The sequence below is a fragment of the Protomyctophum bolini genome (assembly GCF_963924005.1).
Source record: "Protomyctophum bolini genome assembly, chromosome: 12".
Taxonomy (NCBI): domain Eukaryota; kingdom Metazoa; phylum Chordata; class Actinopteri; order Myctophiformes; family Myctophidae; genus Protomyctophum; species Protomyctophum bolini.
Window position 1 is genome coordinate 25,963,235 of NC_137873.1, and position 19,860 is coordinate 25,983,094.

The 19,860-nt window shown below is 42.9% G+C and overlaps 1 protein-coding gene across 1 annotated transcript in view; it reads right to left on the bottom strand.

Annotated features, from left to right (window-relative positions):
* Positions 1–19,270, bottom strand: part of LOC308326407 (kinesin-1 heavy chain) — a 29,105-nt gene extending 9,835 nt beyond the window's left edge. The window contains exons 1-15 of the mRNA XM_080779283.1: positions 18,880–19,270; positions 13,249–13,336; positions 12,070–12,143; positions 9,037–9,141; positions 8,597–8,645; positions 8,148–8,203; positions 7,949–8,036; positions 7,681–7,805; positions 5,875–5,979; positions 4,594–4,739; positions 3,787–3,935; positions 3,312–3,499; positions 3,025–3,093; positions 1,965–2,171; positions 630–773 (exon numbers count right to left, since the gene is read on the bottom strand). Of these exons, the coding sequence (XP_080635409.1) occupies positions 630–773; positions 1,965–2,171; positions 3,025–3,093; positions 3,312–3,499; positions 3,787–3,935; positions 4,594–4,739; positions 5,875–5,979; positions 7,681–7,805; positions 7,949–8,036; positions 8,148–8,203; positions 8,597–8,645; positions 9,037–9,141; positions 12,070–12,143; positions 13,249–13,336; positions 18,880–19,008 (1,722 nt within the window). The 5' untranslated portion in view covers positions 19,009–19,270. The remainder of the gene's footprint in view (positions 1–629; positions 774–1,964; positions 2,172–3,024; positions 3,094–3,311; positions 3,500–3,786; positions 3,936–4,593; positions 4,740–5,874; positions 5,980–7,680; positions 7,806–7,948; positions 8,037–8,147; positions 8,204–8,596; positions 8,646–9,036; positions 9,142–12,069; positions 12,144–13,248; positions 13,337–18,879) is intronic.
* Between the last annotated feature and the right edge of the window lie 590 nt (positions 19,271–19,860).

Below are 19,860 nucleotides of genomic sequence, written 5' to 3' on the forward strand. Positions count from 1 at the left end.
AAAACTCTGACAGATACACCTTCTACACATGACTATAGAGATAGGGTTAGGGTTATGTGTACCGATTGGTGCTCTCTGCTTGCGCAAGTAATAATAATTGTAATCCGATAATTAACCAAATGTCTGTTCCTGACGGGTTGCGCAGGTGCGTGTTAGTGCAGGACACAGGTGTGTGTGTGTCTGTGCGTTTGCATGCGTGTAGGAGTGTGCGCATGTGCGTGTGTGAGTAACAACATTAATTTTGTGCCCATCCCTGTACATAATACATATGTTCTAACGGATAAGGACTAGTAATAATAATAATAATAAATAAATCTGCCTCCTGGTGTGGTGAAGGATAAGCCCCTTGAGTTGCAGCACTAGTTTTCGAGGGGGTCCTCAATATTTCACGCCGATCGGTCCAACAGTGCCAATGATTAGCTGCTCACAGAAATCTGTTATAATGCATGGTTATAGTGATGGACGGACGGACGGTGGTGAAAACATAGTTGCGGCCACGCCTCGGCTTGGCAGAGAAAATAAGGGAGGGAGAAGTCTGTGTGACCAGGTGGATTTCAAACTAGTAGAAATTCAGTGCACCAAAATCAGATTGTCCCATCACTGTGTCTGTGGTCGCAAACTCGTTGTACCTTGATGTCGTTGCTGCCCACGGCGATGCCAATCTCCGCCAGGTCTTTAAGCAGCGATGACATCATCTCCGTCACCCTCTTCTTCTGGTGGTTGGACATCTCCTTCAGCTTCTGAAGCTCAGAGTCCAGAGACGACAGGATGGACTGCAGTGACAAAAGACAAACGTCAGGAACATGTATAATATGTGTGTATATAACCAAGTATGCACATAATGGAACTACCCGTGCAACTGATTGGTGGATAAACACATTGGGCCTCATTCACTAAGTTTGGGTCCACACACAATTTGTACTTGTGTGCAATGTGCATATCCGCCCTTTTTGCATATCCGCCCTTTCCACGTACAGTCTGATTCACCTTTTTTGTCTGTGGATTTAAAATGTTGGAGGACAGACAACCAAACTTACGTCTGCTCGGAAGCAGACATAGAATCAATTACAATAGTGCTAAACCTAAAATAAATTATTCAAGGATTACACAGTAAAGTCCAAAGACTTATTTCCACTGAGGTCCTCTCACACTGAACGGAACAATACATCACAAATACATAACAGTACATATACATTACATACACAACACAACACGTACGTCCCTATCCATCCCTCTAAGATGACCCTTTATAGGGGTAGCCATTTTTTTGTCTTCTGTTTAAATGTCCTCAAATTCAGTCAGTTTAACACTGGATTCCAGGCTATTCCACTCGTCCGTCCTGACTAGTTAATGTTCTTTTTGGCAAGCGACACACCTGCATGGAGTAGATAAATGATGCTTTAGTTTATGAAACTATAGACAACTACGAAGAGTCACTGGTTGAAAGAAGTGCTGCGTTACACAGCGTAGTGTAGTGCAAAATCCCTAGCGGAAAGCCTACTTCCCACATAGCTACCTACCTCAGCTGTCCAACACACCACAGGCTGTTTGGACCGGTCTCCATGCAACAGTCCACTCATTCACTTCTAGACTCTAGTCTCTAGGCTTTCTCTCGCTCGTGAAATATCAAACATGTTTGTAAATTCTCGGGACGGCCCCGACAGTCATCTGAGCAACTCGTTGGGTAAAAGATTAGATCTTTGAACCACTCACACTAGAGGATAATTATGGCAGAGATTCACTACTGATCTAGGTTGGGATATCCCTCGGTCCGACCCAAAATCTATCTTTATGAAATATACACATTGCACAACCTTTTACTCAATTAACGGACACTGGTGATGATTTCTATAACTTATGTTATACTAAAATATACAATGTATGAGTTCATAAGTGTTAATCTCAGTCCTAGGCTCTGTCAGGTTAATCAAGTTTACTCTCGACTTTTCGCTTTCACGACTCACCGATTTCTGGCTGAGCTCCTCGCTGATGGACTCAAACTCCTTGGTCTTGTCCTCCACCTCCTGGCTCTTCTGGTCATAGTTGACGGCCAGCTCCTCCAGGGCCTGCAGCACCTCCTTCACCTCCTCCTTGGAGGCCTCGTTCTCCGCCTGCAGGCGGTTCAGCTCTGCCTGCAGGTTGTCGTGGTCGCGGCGCGAGGAGGCCAGGAGCTAGCAGAGGGAATAGTCGAGGGGGAAGCTTGGTCAGTAGGTCTGATGTATGCTGTACATACTGTATATCTCAAACCTTATATTTATACATTTATAAATTATTACATACACAAAAATGTGTTCAGTGGTCATGCGATCAAGTACATATACACATTAGTAATGTAAAGTGCCCAGGGATTTTTTGTATACCTTGTGCCGTTTACATTTCTGTCTAATAAAGTATTCAATCAAAGATCAAAGAGATGTTTTCTAAAAGTTAATTTGGAGCACCAGTGACACACACCATCTCATCATAAATCGGGCATAGACATCAACATTTAAGCAAAACCAACAAAACAATTAATCTGGTGTATTGACAGATGTCCAGCAGATCCAGGTCAGCCTATGCTACTCAATCCCCCCCCACCCCCGTTAGCAACCTTATCCCAGCCATCACAACTACATCTGAGGTGTGAGGAATCGGAGAATAGTGGATACTATTTATGTCCCCTCACATTACACCTCAACCAGCGAGCCTGGACTGACTATGAGTATGATCACACTGGGTCATAAGGTTCACAGACTGGAGTGCCACTGGGTCCAAAGTACCCTAGTGGTACCAATTAGGAAATCAAATGCAGTAGTAGCATGAATGAGTAACAATAACAGGGAACCAATGATGAGTCAGTACAATGCACTGATACTCCTTTTGCAGCTTAATGTCCAATATCATGTATGCATCATCACCTTATGTCTATTGTCTAACCTCATGTATGTACATACTGTACCAGCTGGATATGCCATGTATATGCAGATATCTTTTGTTTGCCATAGTATACAAGTCATGATTTTAAGGTTTGTTGGACCTACTCACCTCTTCCTGGTCCAACATCTGTTGCTTCAGTTTCTCAGCCAGCTGGCTCTGCTGGTTAATCTCATCATCCTGGAGACAGAGACGGCCACGTTAGTGTTCACATTGGGTCATCAACGCAAAATGGAATACGAGCCCAAGCAATGCAGATCGCTTTGTGACTACAGGCTGCAGGTGAGCCTGCCTTATTGAGATATGCACGCAAATTCATAAAAATTAAATACAGTATATTTAAAACAAAAAAAATACAAATATAGGCTAAGACTTGCACACAAAGAAAACATAATCACCTTGTCGTCCATCTGCTTGTAAAGTTTGACCAGTTCTGCCTCACACTTGTCCTTCTCCACGTCAGTGAGGCGAACCCCAGGGATGTTGGGCGTGGAGGCTGGCTTGTCGTTGAGCACATTGTCCAGAGCCAGCACCTCAGCGTTGGCCTTCTCCTTGTCGAACTGCTCCGCCACCGGCACGGCCTCCCCTGGGGTAAAGGACACAGAGGTGAAGTTTTAGGATAAGTGCTGGATGCTGGAAGTGGCAACGGTACACGACTAAACGGGGGCAAACTGGTTTGGCCACCGTAGCTAGCCAGTAGTATTTCACATGAATGTCACGTTAATATAACATCAATATATACTCGACTCAACTAGATGTGGCAAGATGGAACAACTCAAGCCCCCAAGCCCTTTGAAGATGACAGGCAACCGACATAGTTGGGCTTGGTGCATCCCCTGGAAAAACACAAAGAGAAACCAGATTTAGCCTCACCATTCCTCCAGCGGTTGAGTTCATTCTCCAGCCAGGTGATGGTGTTCCTTAACGTCTTGTTCTTCTCCTTCTCCCTTTCATACTTCTTCTTCCACTGCTCTGCAGTCAGCTCCACGTTCACACAAACTGTGTTCTTAATGGTCTTAGCTCTGGACGCAAACAGAACATTTTTAAATTACAGTTTACAAAAGAAGGTTCAAGGCTGTTTTCAATTCACTAGGATGGGCTTATACAATTTATTCACCCTTTTTTGCCAAATTACAGAGTAGTTTGCATGAAATTGTCTAATTTCAAAGGTTTTTGTTATTGAGATGCTGACTTGAACGTTCCTATGTCTTGTTTTTAATCGGCGATAGCCACTCCTATGTCCAGCTTTTGATGTATGTGCACAAACTTCAATCCCTTTGACAATGAACGGACTTTTTTTTTTGTGTTCGTATAAACAAACATTGCATAACAAACATTGAAGACGAAGGTGAGGACGCAAATTCTGACTGGCCGGAATGAGATGATGTATGATAAGATCACCCCTCACTTCACACGGGTGTGACAAAACAAATATATATTTTATTTCGTTATTTCTAACTTCTTCTTCTAAATTACATTACACTAAATAATATACATACTGTTTGTTACCATATGTGGTAACTCACATTGTGATTTTCAATATAAAATAATTTTGGCCCAAACATTAGTTGCAGGGGTGATCATCATTATCATCCCTTTGATGGCGAATAAGAATAATAATAAATCAGCCAATAAACATGAACACTATGAAGGCACCAGCAGCATTTGATTTTGCTTTACCTTTGTCCAAACATAAGGGTGGATTTGGTCTCAGACTCATTGTAGGAGGACGGAGAGGCGCAAATGACGATAGTGGTCCGACAGTTTCCACCCAGAGAGTCCTGCAGGATACGGGTCATCTTGCTGTCTCGATAGGGGATGTAGGCCTAGCGACCGCATGCACACAACCCCACCCACACACACACAATCAGAACAGCATTAGCATTAATTATTGAGGTCATAGCTGTAAATTAATGTGCGTAACTAAAGCTGCTTTTAGGGTTAGGGTTAAGGGTAAAGCAATACAGGGTTACAAAGACGTAGGGCTCTATTTTCGCCCATGATAAACCCCTTATCCCTAAACTACTTTGCCTTTTTTACCATTTTGAAAATAATGTTTTAATAGTTGAACCAGCTGATCTACATCGACACGTTGTGAGCTTGTAGATTGGCTATTTTAGTATTTTAACTATTCAAAAATGTTTTTCAAAATAGTAAAAAAAAGGCTAAGTAGTTCAGGAATAAGGAGTTTAGCATGGGCGAAAATAGAGTCCATACAGTTTAAATGGTAGTGTTTCTTCTGCAAAACTCTCTATTCTATTTTGAAATGACACACCACTGAGAACAGTGCCTGAGTTATCTCACCTACACCGACTACAGGTTGTGGTGCTTTTAATTTACCATTGACAATATGTAATACAGTCAGAAACCACTTAATGTGATGACTCCGTATGACAATGTTAACGAATAGAACTGAAGCCAGGGGCTAAACGGAGCATAATAGCACCATATTTCTCATGGCAGACTGAGACATTTGAACACAATAGTTCACTTGTCTCTAACGTAAACTAGTCTCCAACGTATCACTGATGTATCAGCTGCTGTCGGCAGTGTGTTGTTTACAGAGCGGACAAATGCAAACCGATCGTTGATCAAAAGCAAAAGGCATGAAATTGCTATGAAAGAATCCGAGTCAGAGTGAAGCATTGCTCGGAGCAGAATTTGTTAATAGCTCCCTCAGAGAGTGAGAATAGCACTTTCACAGTAAACTGAGAAAATAAATATTAGCATTACACTTCATCACACTTCACATTAAGTACGGCCGCAGTCAGGCCTCTCAGGAAGCTAACTGGAAAGATTTATTAAAACACTAGTCAGACATCATGACCTCAAGCTCACTTTGTATATTAAATCCAAAGTGAGAAAGAGGATACAGGCTGTGTCACTGTTATGCGCATATTTACGACTTCAAAACAAAATTTGAGTTTAATTTCATACAAGAGTGTGTGAGTAGTTACTGACCGTTCCTTCAGCCAGGGCAGAGATGACATTCCCCAGCGAGGACAGAGATTTGTTGATGTTCTTGGCTTCATCCAACACAGCGCCCTCGGCTCCAGTTTTACTGACCTGAAAGTCATACAGACCTCATGTACATGTGGTTCTGAGAAGCTCCATGGCAAGAACAGCCAGGCACCTTGGATTCAAGCATCTATGAAGTGTTGTTTATGTTGTGGCACTTGTCTGTCTTGACAGTGAAATAAAGTGTGGTATGGTGAACAGTTACTCACTAGGATAATCAAATAATGTGTTCCTATTGATCAAGTCTCTTTACAAAGGCTCCATAGGACAGTCAGTTTGTGGAAAATGAGATACTATGGATGTAATGATGATGGCGCCTACGAAACTCTGTGAGGTTGGGATGGCATATTTTGACGTTGTGGTGGACTTAAAAACCGACATTACAGCTAGTGTTTCCTGTGAGATTTCATGTTGCAGTGGTGGTGTTTGATGGTATTTTTAGTTTTGGCTTCTTTTCACACTTTTTTGTCCCCGTTATGGTTTTACTGCAGGTTGCATTTTTGGCCAATTGTTGAAGGTAATCTTGTATGTAGAACCCTCAGTCCAAATGAGATTTTGAGTGTTTGCGCCAGAAAAGGAACTTGTTTTTTCCATGGCACTGCAGACTACCGCGGTTAAGTCTGCCACTAATCCTTGTGCCGAAGACCATAGACGGGTAAACAACCAACTCTGAAGAAGGCAGTTTGTCTGTGCGAAATGTTTCGTCTGTGTCCACAATAAAAGATTTGGCATTCGAAGCGAAGAGTGTGCGGCTATACATTTTTTCATCAACAAGTTCACTGTACCACCATTAATGCATGACAGGAATAACCGCTGGTACAGTGTGATCTTTTTCCAAAATAAGATGCATTTATTGTGACGTCCTGGATATGTTGTGTATAGGGAAGGGAATGGACAAGCTCCGCGATCAGCGATGGTGATCAGCATGGCATGGATTAACGTATTAATAGGCTATAAAGATGGTATCTTATGCCATTCTAACTAAGCATAAATAAGACTAATAAATTAAAACCCTGTGCATGTGTACCGCAGATTACCATGTACAGCGTTTCTACAATGAGATGCATATGGATGCTAACTGCGAAAACCAACCAAGGCTAAAAAAAAAAGGTAAATAAATATTTAAATTTGATCAAATCTCATGTTTCTCGTCGATGGCCCAGGTGACCTTAATACGTTTTCACGAGATATACAACGTTTGGCACAGATACGGTTATTCTTGACTGCCGAATTACTAGTGTAACATGGGCGTTTGAGGTCAAACTGTTCCAAGCAGCAGTGTTGCAGGATAAGTGTGCAGCGGAGTTAGAGTTTATGAATGAACACAATGTTAAAATAATTCACAGAATATTTATATATAGCGAGATACTGAGATGAGTATTCACAACTTCATCATGATCCACCATTTCCATCAAACATGTAATGGGTCTTCCCTCTGCACATGGATTTGTGCTCGTTACAGGTCATTGTGTCAACTGTCATTATGTTGTGCTTTAGCTATTGAAAAATAACAGATCTACAAGCTCATAGCGCGCCACCGAGTGGCGCGCTACGAGCTTGTAGGTCTGCTATTTTTTGAAAAATCGAAGAACCACTGACATAGAAACATAGCTTTTTCAGAAAACTGTCAGGATGTAGAAGACATTTTTTTAATCTGATCTCAGGTCAGAATGGGTACACCCTGGAATAATCAACTCTAAATATGGCTGATTATCTGCCTACAGCTATCTTAGTAGTTGATGTGTGTACCTTTTCACTGCCAGCGAGGTCCACCAGGTAGAGCTTTCCACTGAGTTTCTGCTCCGTCGCCGTGTTCTCCTGCTTCACGTTGATCAAGAAGATGCTGTGACTCCTGGAGCTGTGCTCGTTCATGTCTAGGAGAAGGATTAATACTTATGTAAAAGGGCCACAGCACTTTGGGCTGGTAACGTGATGCAGAATATTTTAATGAAACGCTCACACACACCAAAATTACCTTGAGAGAGAGAATAATATATATATAACAAAAATAACTTACTTGTGACTGCTACATGTCTGTTAGATTTGCCTTCATCTATGGTGTCCATCACCTCCTCTGGGCTGCAGACAAATCTCTCGGTGCAACCCTGTAAAATGTATGACAGATTCACATTAGCACATTGTACGCAGATGTATCTCACATAGTGGCTTTGATTACGCATTCCGGCACAGCAACTACTTTGCTGTGTTTTTCTCACCTTGACGTAGGGTACTCTGTTTTTGTCTTCATGCACCGATAGGTTGGTCTTTGACACTGGAGATGAGACAGAAGCATATCCTGTCAGTGAATTCAGTCAAGGGAATTCTGTTAAACCGCACTAAGCTATACCACTCCACTGAATCAATTATCTTAAACTCTCTAAGGGCAAATACTGTAGACATGTGACTAGTGGCCTGCGTCATTAGTTTAACTTTTATCCCTAAACATGGCATTGTATGGGTAGGACACATGTAGCTCAAATCAGGGAGTGTCTGGTGATATATTCAACAGTTCAAAATACCAAATGATACAATAATAACATATATGTAACATATAACATAACATGTATATACATAACATGTATATACATATAGCCTATTACACAAGCATACAAGCAAGGAGATGAGATAAGCGAGGGACTCGGCAACCATCATCCTTGCCACTTACCATCCAGAAGGTCCCGGATTTTGTCCAAGTAAATTTCAAAATATGAAACCTGTGAAAGGAGGATACGTTTTATTATCTCAGCATCCACTTATGAAGTTAATTCTGGCAACATGATTTCAAAGTGAAATTGCTACATTCATGGAAAACGATATTTGATTAATCTTGACGTGGTCATGTATTGTCTATAGGTCCTTAATCAGACAATTAATTGTTTTACCAAAATCCTACATTGTAGTGGGTAGTTATAATCCACATACTGTCACTGTTGACACTCTGATGTGCATTCTCCTTTAAGGTGTAAGATGACATCTTACACCTTAAATCTATTTACATGATTTATAACTGGCATCAATAAAGTTATCTGTCAAACAATACTAAAAACACAAAGATGAAGGGATGGACAGGGAGAGTGAGAGAAGGACCGCTTCCTGTCTACGTGCCTTGATATGGAACTCCAGGTTCTCATCCATGGAATAGATGTAGTTGAAGATATCCTGCACGATCCTGGGGATGATCCCCATGCCATCTGTGTCATGGAGGTTCCCCTATAGACAGAGAACACACGTCAGCATGTTAATTCCACCAACTTCTGGAAACATGAGGTTGAACAGGGAGGATGGACAAACAATCAGGAATAAAACTGGAGGCTGTTGTCAATGACTAGAATTTCGCCCCCCTTCGGGGGGCTCAATCCTAGTGTCGTTGCAGCGCAATATGGGAAGAAGGAAATTGCGGGAATTGACTCCAATTCATGTTTCAGCTGTGGTTTTAAACTCAGTAGTGTGCCCTGCACACAGCGCACACTCGCAATTGCAGCTGGAGGGCGACGCGACACACACACACACACACACACACACACACACACACACACACACACACAGCGATGTGTGGATAAATCACTGAGATTTGGGAAATGTGTTCAGAAGTACAACGATTAAGCACGCACAGGCAAATGTCAGAAGCATCTGTTTCGGTTTCCAAACAGGAAGTTGTAAATGTGCTTATTAGACGGAGGCAGCGTGATGCTGGCATCTATTGTGATGCCAGCATCACCACATTTCACATAGAAATATAAGCACCCATTTACTCGCTTAGCGGAGACTGTGGGGTGGTAGAGGACATCTCCCCGGACGCGTGGGTATGTCCAGATAGTTGCCTCGCGGAGGCCTCTTTGTCCAGTGTCCATTCTGGGTCTGGAAACGGCACTTGTTTGAGTGTTGACCCCAATAGAAGGTCTGCTGCTCTGAATTTTACACCTCTCCCGCTTAGCGGAGACTGTGGGGTGGTAGAGGACATCTCCCCGGACGCGTGGGTATGTCCAGATAGTTGCCTCGCGGAGCCGTCTTTTGTCCAGTGTCCAGTCTGGGTCCGGAAACGGTAATTTCTTTTGCATTGACCCCAGTAGAAGCTCTGCTGCTCTGAATTTGACACCTCTCTCGCTTAGCGGAGACTGTGGGGTGGTAGAGGACATCTCCCCGGACGCGTGGGTATGTCCAGATAGTTGCCTCGCGGAGGCCTCTTTGTCCAGTGTCCATTCTGGGTGTGGAAACGGCACTTTTTTGAGTGTTGACCCCAATAGAAGGTCTGCTGCTCTGAATTTTACACCTCTCCCGCTTAGTGGAGACTGTGGGGTGGTAGAGGACATCTCCCCGGACGCGTGGGTATGTCCAGATAGTTGCCTCGCGGAGGCCTCTTTGTCCAGTGTCCATTCTGGGTCCGGAAACGGTACATTTTTTTGCATTGACCCCAGTAGAAGCTCTGCTGCTGTGAATTTTACACCTCTCCCGCTTAGCGGAGACTGTGGGGTGGTAGAGGACATCTTCCCAAACGCGTGGGTATGTCCAGATAGTTGCCTGGCGGAGCCGTCTTTTGTCCAGTGTCCACTTTATAAAGTCCATGCACTCCAGTGAATAGCATTTATCCATTTAGATAACTTTTTTATGTTATTTAATTACTTATTTTTACACAGAAACATAATGTGTGTCTTTACAATAACTGTAATGTAATAATAATACGAATAATGTAATGTAAAAATTATTTAATTAACAAATTAAATAACCTTATTTTATTCTGAAAGCAACCGGATGTCTTAAATCTGCTAGCTCTCAGACCGGAAGTTCTAAATTTGCTCATGAGACGGAGCCTTAGACGGAGCCAACTCGCAGGCAGTGCGAGAGGCTGGTTACAGGAATCTATAGGTCACCCGTTTTGGTGTGACACACACGGCTTCCACATTTAGCTTGATACTGGGTGAAAGTGTCCTTCCAAAAATTATTATTTCGCTCGAAATTCTTATTCACAATGACATCGAGTTGAGGTGTTTGTGTTTTAGGGTAATTGTTGCATAAGCGCTATTTCGCACTATTTCTCCCTCCCCTCCCCTGTGTCTGAAGCAGCTAGCATGGAAGCTATATGGATTATGGAAGCTTTCCCTCCGATTGCACACAGCCATGCCGTTATCCACGCGTCCATCCGATTGCTTTTAATGTAAATGTCCCATCCACTGAGCAAAAGCGATATAAGCGCCTTATTCATTCATTCGATTCATTTGGGTGTGGGGCTGTGCAGTGCTGTGGGCAGCCTTTCTGACGGAGGCTCGGAGCTGCTGCTGCTGACGCTGTTCGAGTCGCATGGAGCAGTATAGAGTAGGCGTGGCGCAGCATTAGAAGGGCGCAGCAAATGCACGACATTGAGGGGTAGAAACCATCCCGGTCGCGTGGTTCATCTAACGCGTGTGTCACTGTGAAGGACTGGCCCCATTAAGTGAACGTAGTTGGCGTGTGTGTGTGTGTGTGTGTGTGTGTGTGTGTGTGTGTGTGTGTGTGTGTGTGTGTGTGCAGGCGTGTGTAGTCGGCGGTGGGCTGGCAGGCGAAAATAGCAAAAGCTATACGTGTAATGTAAATTTTTCGGCACAATCCAAGTAGTGACAATGAACAATGTTGATTTGACTAAGGGATTAGCTGAGTGTTTTATTTTGTAAATACAGGGATTTAGAAGGGATAAGCACTAATTTCTCCCCTTCCTTCTTTCTGTTATCCTGCGAGGGCCCTAAAAAGCAAGATGGCTGATTGTGAGACTGAAAGAAGTAGTGTGGGGGCGGGCCTGGTGGGCCTATGAGAACACAGAGCAGTGTTGCCAGGTTTGCGAATTGTAAGCGAGTTGTAGTGTGTGTAAATAGCGTGGTTGTGGCCTTGTTTCTGCCCCTGTTGGGGCAACAGAACATGTAGACCAGTTTCTGTCCACCGCTTTTGGCCACGTGACCAACTTGACAAATGTTAAAATAGATAACATGCTGTAAGAAAAGAACGTACAGTAAGTGATATTTCCAATAATCTGAACACAATGTTTTTCTTCTGGCATTTTCTGTATATTGATTTTTTGGAAAACATTTCCCTCGCTTAGGGTCGAATATAAGATACTGTACTTATTATATTATTATATAATATTGTTAACGGCATACAGAAAGCCCTTACCTCCATGGTGTGTGTTTTACCAGATGATGTCTGTCCATATGCGAAAATTGTTCCGTTGTATCCATCCAGGACATCTGTAGGAGAACACACAACAACATGGCCGGTTAGGTTAAGTCTACAGTGTATAAATTCCACAGTTCTCTGACATTCACATATCTCAAGAGCCGCTCAACCAATTTCCTACACATTTGCCATATTTGGATTCGGCATCGATCAATGCAGTGTCATTATTGCGACCAAAGGTTGCAGTTAACTATGGAATCGTGCATTGTTGGTTGGTTGGTCACCCCAGATGACATCACGTGACATCATGTATGGAGATCCCCGATGTCATAAATATTAAGCCCATATATGGATGATCTCTGATGTCATCAATATTGGCCAGCAACTCTACATCTGATCTCAAATCTCAAACCCTTAGATCTCCATATATGGAGCTGACCTGTTCTGACATTCCATTATGTTGATCCTTCCCCATCCATCCTTCCTCTTCGATGTCTCCCTTTTGACTGATACCTGTCCATTTAAACTCTAAACGGGCCGCCCCAAAGTTATTAGTGCAGGCAGCCGCGCCCGGCAGCTGAAGAAATGTGCAACACTACTATCAACAAGCCCGAAAATTAAGGCCCGGCCGTACCTGGGCCCTCATCAAACCCTGTACACTCAAGACACTGCCCCGCTGCCACCCTTAGATCTCCATATATGGAGCTGACCTGTTCTGACAGTCCATATGTTGATCTGATCTCATCAATCACTGTACACTCAAGACAAGACACGCTCCATATATGGCCAATACAGAATTCATTCCATATGTTTATGACCCCCCAAGGCAAAGCACCAGCGCTCGCCCAGCAGTCTGCTGTCACCCAGGGCAGGCGGATGCGTGCACGCTTCTCAGGCGTAATAATTATAATTAAAATATGTACATCGTATAATTAATATGTAGTTGACTGCTTGTATTAACTGATGAAAAAAAAGCCACAAAATTTAGAAGATTGAGATGCATCGTAGAATTGAATCGGTAACTGCTGAATCGTGTAATAAATCAAATCGTGAGGGCAATTAAGATTCACACAACTCTAATGTCTACTGCTGTGACTTGAATGACGGACACAAATTAACGTACATATATCTCTTAAGATGTTTTTATGGTTGGACAAAACACAACAGAGACCTCACCTTTGACAATTTTCTGGGCACAGGCATTGTACACCTGCTCTTGTGTTGTATTAGACTGGAACACTCTGTCAAACTGGTACGGTTTCCCCTGAAATAGTGAGAAAGATGGTGAGAATTATTTATAATGCCATTATGATACTCATCTTTTCAAAGTCCCGTTAAAATGGCCTGTAGTCGTAGGTGTATTGCACAGTATTAGGAGAATATCTGCCCTACATCTTCCCCAATAAAGCCTGATGACCCAAATGACAGCATGTTCCACTGATAAGCAATCTTCCACAATCTACTGATGCTCCCAACTCCTATACAGTTTATCTCAGTCTCAACAGTCTCTACATAGTCCGATAATGAAATCAACTGTTCCACCAGACTCTGAATTTTTACCCCTGGCTGAGGAGTTAGGCTAATGCAAAACAAAGAAGAGAGTACTACCTGCTGATAATAACCTATAATTTACACTAATATGCTATAAGGCCAAGTGAACTGAAACATTACACAGGGAAAAAATATGCATACTGTATAATGTTAGAACCACACACACACACACACACACACACACACACACACACACACTTTTTAGAATAAATTGCACAATTTATCCCGGAACTTAACGATTTGATTATTTATTTGGCAGCCATATAATGTTATAGTGTAATATCAAATAGTACAGTTAATGAGAAAGCTATCAATGGGTATATTCAAATGGAGCCAACTGCAGTGTATACATTGAAGCGATTTGACTGACATGGTGTGCTGTCTGCATAGAGTTAGAGACTTATCTGACTCATCGTGTCTTCTGTTGTGTGTGGTGTGTAATCAAGTACAAAGGGATAGCCCTCCTCAATGTTTCAAAATATACATGCCTTAGTACTTAGTAGCACAGGGGGGTAATTGTCAGGTTGGCTGACAACACCATATGAATTAGTAAAGACAAGCCCCATCAGGGTGCAGAATGTTGACACCGCTCTCTTCTTAGGTCACCATGGACACCAACACATACTTTGATCATGACTTCTTCGTTTGTGCACAAATCCTGAACAGGAGCTTCAATCAACTGGAGCTTCAATCATTAATCGTGAAAACACATGATTGTGATGGATCGTAGTAGTTAACTACAATAGGCTCAATAGCTGAGAGGGGTTTAATTTGTCCACTTATCACTGCCCAAAGCATTAAGGCCACCGTAAAAAGAAAACCAGGGACCACTGGTGTCCATTAACATCACAAATCTATTACAGTTGCAATATTGCTAGCCACAACCCAACAGACTGTTGAGTGCTGAGCCAGTATCCACCACTGTCTAGCCAAAGTTCAAAGTACTCGCGGTCACTGCTGGTGCCATTGGTCGCATTAATACCTACTATTCAATGTCATGGGATTACTTATTTAACCGTATATTGCACAGTGAAAAGCATTGTTATAGTATACAAAATGTGCTTATTATTATTATTATCAGTTCCCTGGCCCACAACGGCCACGTCATGAAATTTCTCAGACAAGGCAATTCAATTACTAGTGTAAAGCAAAGTCCAACATAGTTCTACCCCATCATCCACATGATCCCAATAAAGCAGTGCATGACTTGACTAACTTCCAATTAAATTTGTGTTACAAGGCAAAATTAGGCCACTGTTCCAAACTTAACCAATCTGGTATTGATGTTTACCTTGCTAATATTAGAAGCTACAGGAGCAAAAGTAGTACAGAACTAGATTTGGGTCTTTAACCAGATAGCACTCTGCCACTCTCATTAAAGTCATCACTCTAGTATTCAGCTGTTTCAGCATCCTTTTTCTTTTATCCTTTACTCTTTTATCCTTTACCTAAAAGTAGCACAGCTGTGTCCTGGCAAGACATCTGAATGCTAATATGTGATGAGAAAGTATAGCCTGGGAGGATGATGTGCTCGTGAGTCTTTTTCTGTACATGACTGACAGCGCAAGAAATGGGTGCATGAATAATTCACCCACAGCACAGCACACACACACTCAGCACAGATACACACTTGCTCTGCCGGCAAAACCTAGCCAGCAAACACACTTGTACCACCTCATCTGGAAACCTCATATCATTCTCTTGTTCACTTCTTCCCGATCTCCCTCCCTGGCACAGGCCTGGCCAAGCAGGCATTTAAAGCGAGCCCTGGCTAAGAGAACAGGCACTGCAGGAACAGAGTGAGGAAAAAGCCAACAATACCAAAGACTCAGCATCCAAACACATGTAGTACATGTAGCTAACAGAGGCCCAAGCTGCTCTAGCTGCAAGCCAGGGCCTTTTTTTAAAGGCAAGCTGGTTGGCTTCATCACAGGCCTAGACGTAAAATTACGACTGCTTAGGCTTAATACAAGGCCCACACCCTGGCCTAGATTGTTTCAAAATGAGACACAAATAAATATGAAGCATCCAGGATAAGAGCATCTGCAAAATAACACGCATATTCACCCAGTCACCAGGACCGTTTCCTGCTCTGATTGGTAGAACAGCTGGTTGCCAGGAGAGAGGACACAGGGGGATTACCCAAGAGGTTTGTACTGCTGCCTCTGCTGCTTATATGAGTACTGTCAGTGTTGTAGCAGTTCATAGAACAGCAGCTGCACTGAATCTACTAAGCCCCATAACACTTGCGTCTTTCACAATGTGCGCTGGCATTCTGGCACCATGACTGGCACGTCAAAGCGGGCTGGGCACCATGACTGGCACTTGGACGAAATGGGCTGGGCAGCATGACAGCATGACTGGCACTTTGATTTGGGCCAGGGAGCATCGTGCTTGGCTGGCACGTAGGAAACAGTGAGCTTTCTTGGAGATGGAGTCATACAGGTCTAATGTCTGCAACTCTGCATCACCAAAACTACTCAAATCACCATAGCTAAAATGGCCTTGCTTATCCGTTTTGTATGATGTAGAATGAATAGGTCAGGTCTATTGGATGCCATATACACCAGACGGTAAACTATGAAAAGACCTGAATCAAAATGAAATTTCAAACACAAATGGAGCTAGACAGTAGACAGCGGTTTATACCTTGTAAAAAGCTTTAAGCATTTCATTCCTTCTCCTCACTTCCTGAGGTGTGTCGACTGTGTAGGTAGACAAAGTCCATGAAAGACAGGACTGTTACATTTATTGTTACAGAAACAATGTTTAACCATATTTTCATGTAAAGTCAGACAAAAGGTGTTTGCACAGCTGCTGCAGTATGCTTCATTGCTAAAAATCACTAGTGATTAGACAACTAAAAAATAAAACCCCATTTCAAACTTTATAATTAAGCTACAAAAGAAATGTCAAGGACCCCCAAATTGACACTATTTGGCCCATGGACCCCCATTAGAAAAGATATGCCAGGGACCCTCATAAGAGAAGATTTTTACGGCTCACATCTCAACCCGTTTAATTCCAAGGACCACCAGTTTGATATGCATTACACATAATGCATTTAATGGCATTTCTATCTCGGAGACCCCAATTCATATTGTAAAATCACTGTTAATTTAACTCAGAGTGTACAAATGGAACCAAATGGACCCATTTGTACACTCTCTGAGTTACAATACAGACCCATAAGGGTCCATTTGGTTACCAACTATCATTTAGCTGGGGACCCCATGGAACTGCCTCAAGTTTGGGAACCAGTTGTTTACACTTTACAGTGATGCTCGTGCATTAGTGAGACATGTATGAGATAAAGGAGCAGCTCTTCCTCAGGTGCAGGACGTGATCGGACTGTCAGTGAGAACAACAGGTTACTACATAGTGAGGGATGTTATAGTAGTGTTGCACATTTGAAGGATGTGTCGGTGTGACACACACCAAGATAACGGCACAGGCCTGAATGCTTGACACCGACAGTGAGGCGGTCCAGCAGCTACTCTGGTTTACTGTGTGTGTGTGTGTGTGTGTGTGTGTGTGTGTGTGTGTGTGTGTGTGTGTGTGTGTCCACTTGTCCTTTTATCCTATTATCAAGCCTCCCATCCACAGGGCATGAGGGGTCACCGAATGGTTGGAGACTTGGAGTATTATGCTAATCATCATATGCTATGGCGTGGCAACCGCAGACTCCAGATCGCACCACAATTGTAGTACACCTATGGGATAATGTGGTCATGTTAGATTAGACTCTTTTAGTTGGAATGGTCAATGGTGTTCCATGATGCTTCTAGTACAGTTCTAGAAACTTGTACAATCTATGCCAAGGCAAATTGAAGCCGTTCTGCTGGCTTGTGGTGCCCCAACACTTGATAGTTGTTCGTTTAATTTGTCACCCGTCTGTCTCTATGCTCAAGTGGCATGAAATGTCATGAGACTAACTTCCATACAAGGGATCCTTGAAAAACACACCCAGGCAAGTGTAATGATGATAACCCAGAATGATCTGGACAACGACCTAAACCGATGCTGTACACATGCACAACTAAAAAGGCATTTCCTTCTTTTGTCATAGTGTAGTCAGTGTAGGCATTAGCATGATCAAGTGTTGAGGTCTGTTTCACAAGAGGACTAATTAGGCCAAAAGAAAACAAACAGTAAACGGATAGGATCAGTAATGGCTCGGGTGTGCAATGTTGTCAGGAAATTGATCTTGAACTGGCCAGTGTCCAGCTGGATGGAAACAAAACATAATTCACTGAAATCAAATCTCCACCATTGAGCTCTACGTAGATTAGAAGGACCTGGTTAAGGTGAACTAAAATAGCTAAATGTCACTTTCAACCCGTAATGAAAATCAACCAAAGAGGACCAATGACACTCGGCAGAAATGTCGACACTTTGCAGTAGCCAAGCACATATCTACGTCATTTTTGTCGACGCTTTCAGTTGAATATACGTCATTGATTATTTTTTTGCCGAAAGACAAGATATTGCGATGTGCATTGAATATTAGTCAACCTAGATATTATACCCGCTTATAAAAAAAAAAAACTATGAATTATTAATAGAGTACATCAGCACAAAACACAGTGTATAATTCTGAAACTAGGCTTGGATTGAATAACAGCTGCTTAAGTAAACTGTCAGCTATCGTGCTATATAGCTAGGCCAGCTGACAGATTAGCTGGCCTTGGCTACAGCTAGCCATGAGCAAGCTATAGCTAGCTGACCAGCCCAGTGGAGACTGGCCAAGCTTGCTGCAACCTAGACACATTCACACACATTGCACATACACACTGCACCCTATATTGGGGCCTTCGTTGTCAGAATGTATATCTTGGTAATGACAGTAACGTTAAACACCATGAAATCAGAGGGTCCCCCCCAAAAAAAGGTCGCAATACAGGCGAGCAACCGGCTCCTCCAGGGCAGGCAGGGATCCGCTGTGGCTTTGTTGAATGACAGCTCAACCACACAACCTGTCATGTCGCTCTTGCCTTCATTTGTGACACATAAATGCCACGTCTAAATGAACCCCCCGCACCCATGTACGTTTAGAGGGGGTAATTTGGGTTTGCAGCCGATGAGAGCAGGGTCAACGGGACCACAACGCAGGTCAGTCAGTCAGTCAGGGCTATCTTAACGTTAGCCGACGAGCTAACATGCTAACCGCCCCAAGACAATCACAAATGGCGTACCCGATGACGGTCACCCGCCGACAAAAAGGTAAATATCAACGACCGAGACAAAATAACTCACCGCGATGATCACATTCTCTTCCCCTTGAAACTTGGGAGTGTATTTGTCCCCTCTTGTCACCTCTGAACTGTTCATGGGCCTAAAACGGCACATCACTTTGATGGTGCACTCCGCCGGGACGTCGGCCATCTTCCACCACGGTCGGGATGGAAATATTCACACAATAAAAAATAAAATTAGATCCTGGATCTAGGGGCGGCCTGTGGGGGGGGAAGGGAGGCCGAGCCCCTCTGTCCCGCTCTCGACGTCTGGAAAGTGCAATAATATGTCTGTTGTACAACAAAAAAATAACCTATTTCGCCCTAAATCACTTCCTCTCCTGTATGGGAGCCATGATGCCGGTGGATCAGTGCTGCTGCTGGCCACCTCACCCCTCCTGCTGTGTGTATGTGGATCACAATGACGTCACCCCCTCAGCACTGCCACGGACTGATTCATTGTAATCATTAAAGGCAAGGCTATTATATCAGATATACATTTTTGCATTATTTTCTAAGATCCGCCAGATCAAAATATTTTGAATGGACTAGAATGTATTATAATTATGACTGAATGTCGTTTTTACTGACAATTATATTAATAATGGCATATAAGTGAATATAATAGAATAATAGATCAGTGTTAATCCACTTGCTAGACTTGTTTGTTTATATAATCATAATATATTGTTCTGCTGTCATGAAGAATATAATCCCCTTACACTTATTCTTATTTTAAGAATACTTGTTTTCAGCCATGCAATTTATTCCTAGAGGACAATTAATAGTGCATGACCTCACTGAATACATGTTACAAATGAAGTAATGCCAGACTAAAACACAAGTGGCAGAACAGATTGGCCACTCCCTGAAACAAGGGATATCCTTTTTCCATTGCTTCTTACGTAGTTCATCCAAATACCAGTTTGACTGGCCTACTTGTGTTTTCTCTGGGAGTGGATGGGTGTGGCACTGCTGTGTAGGCTGTCTGGCTAGCCTGTCA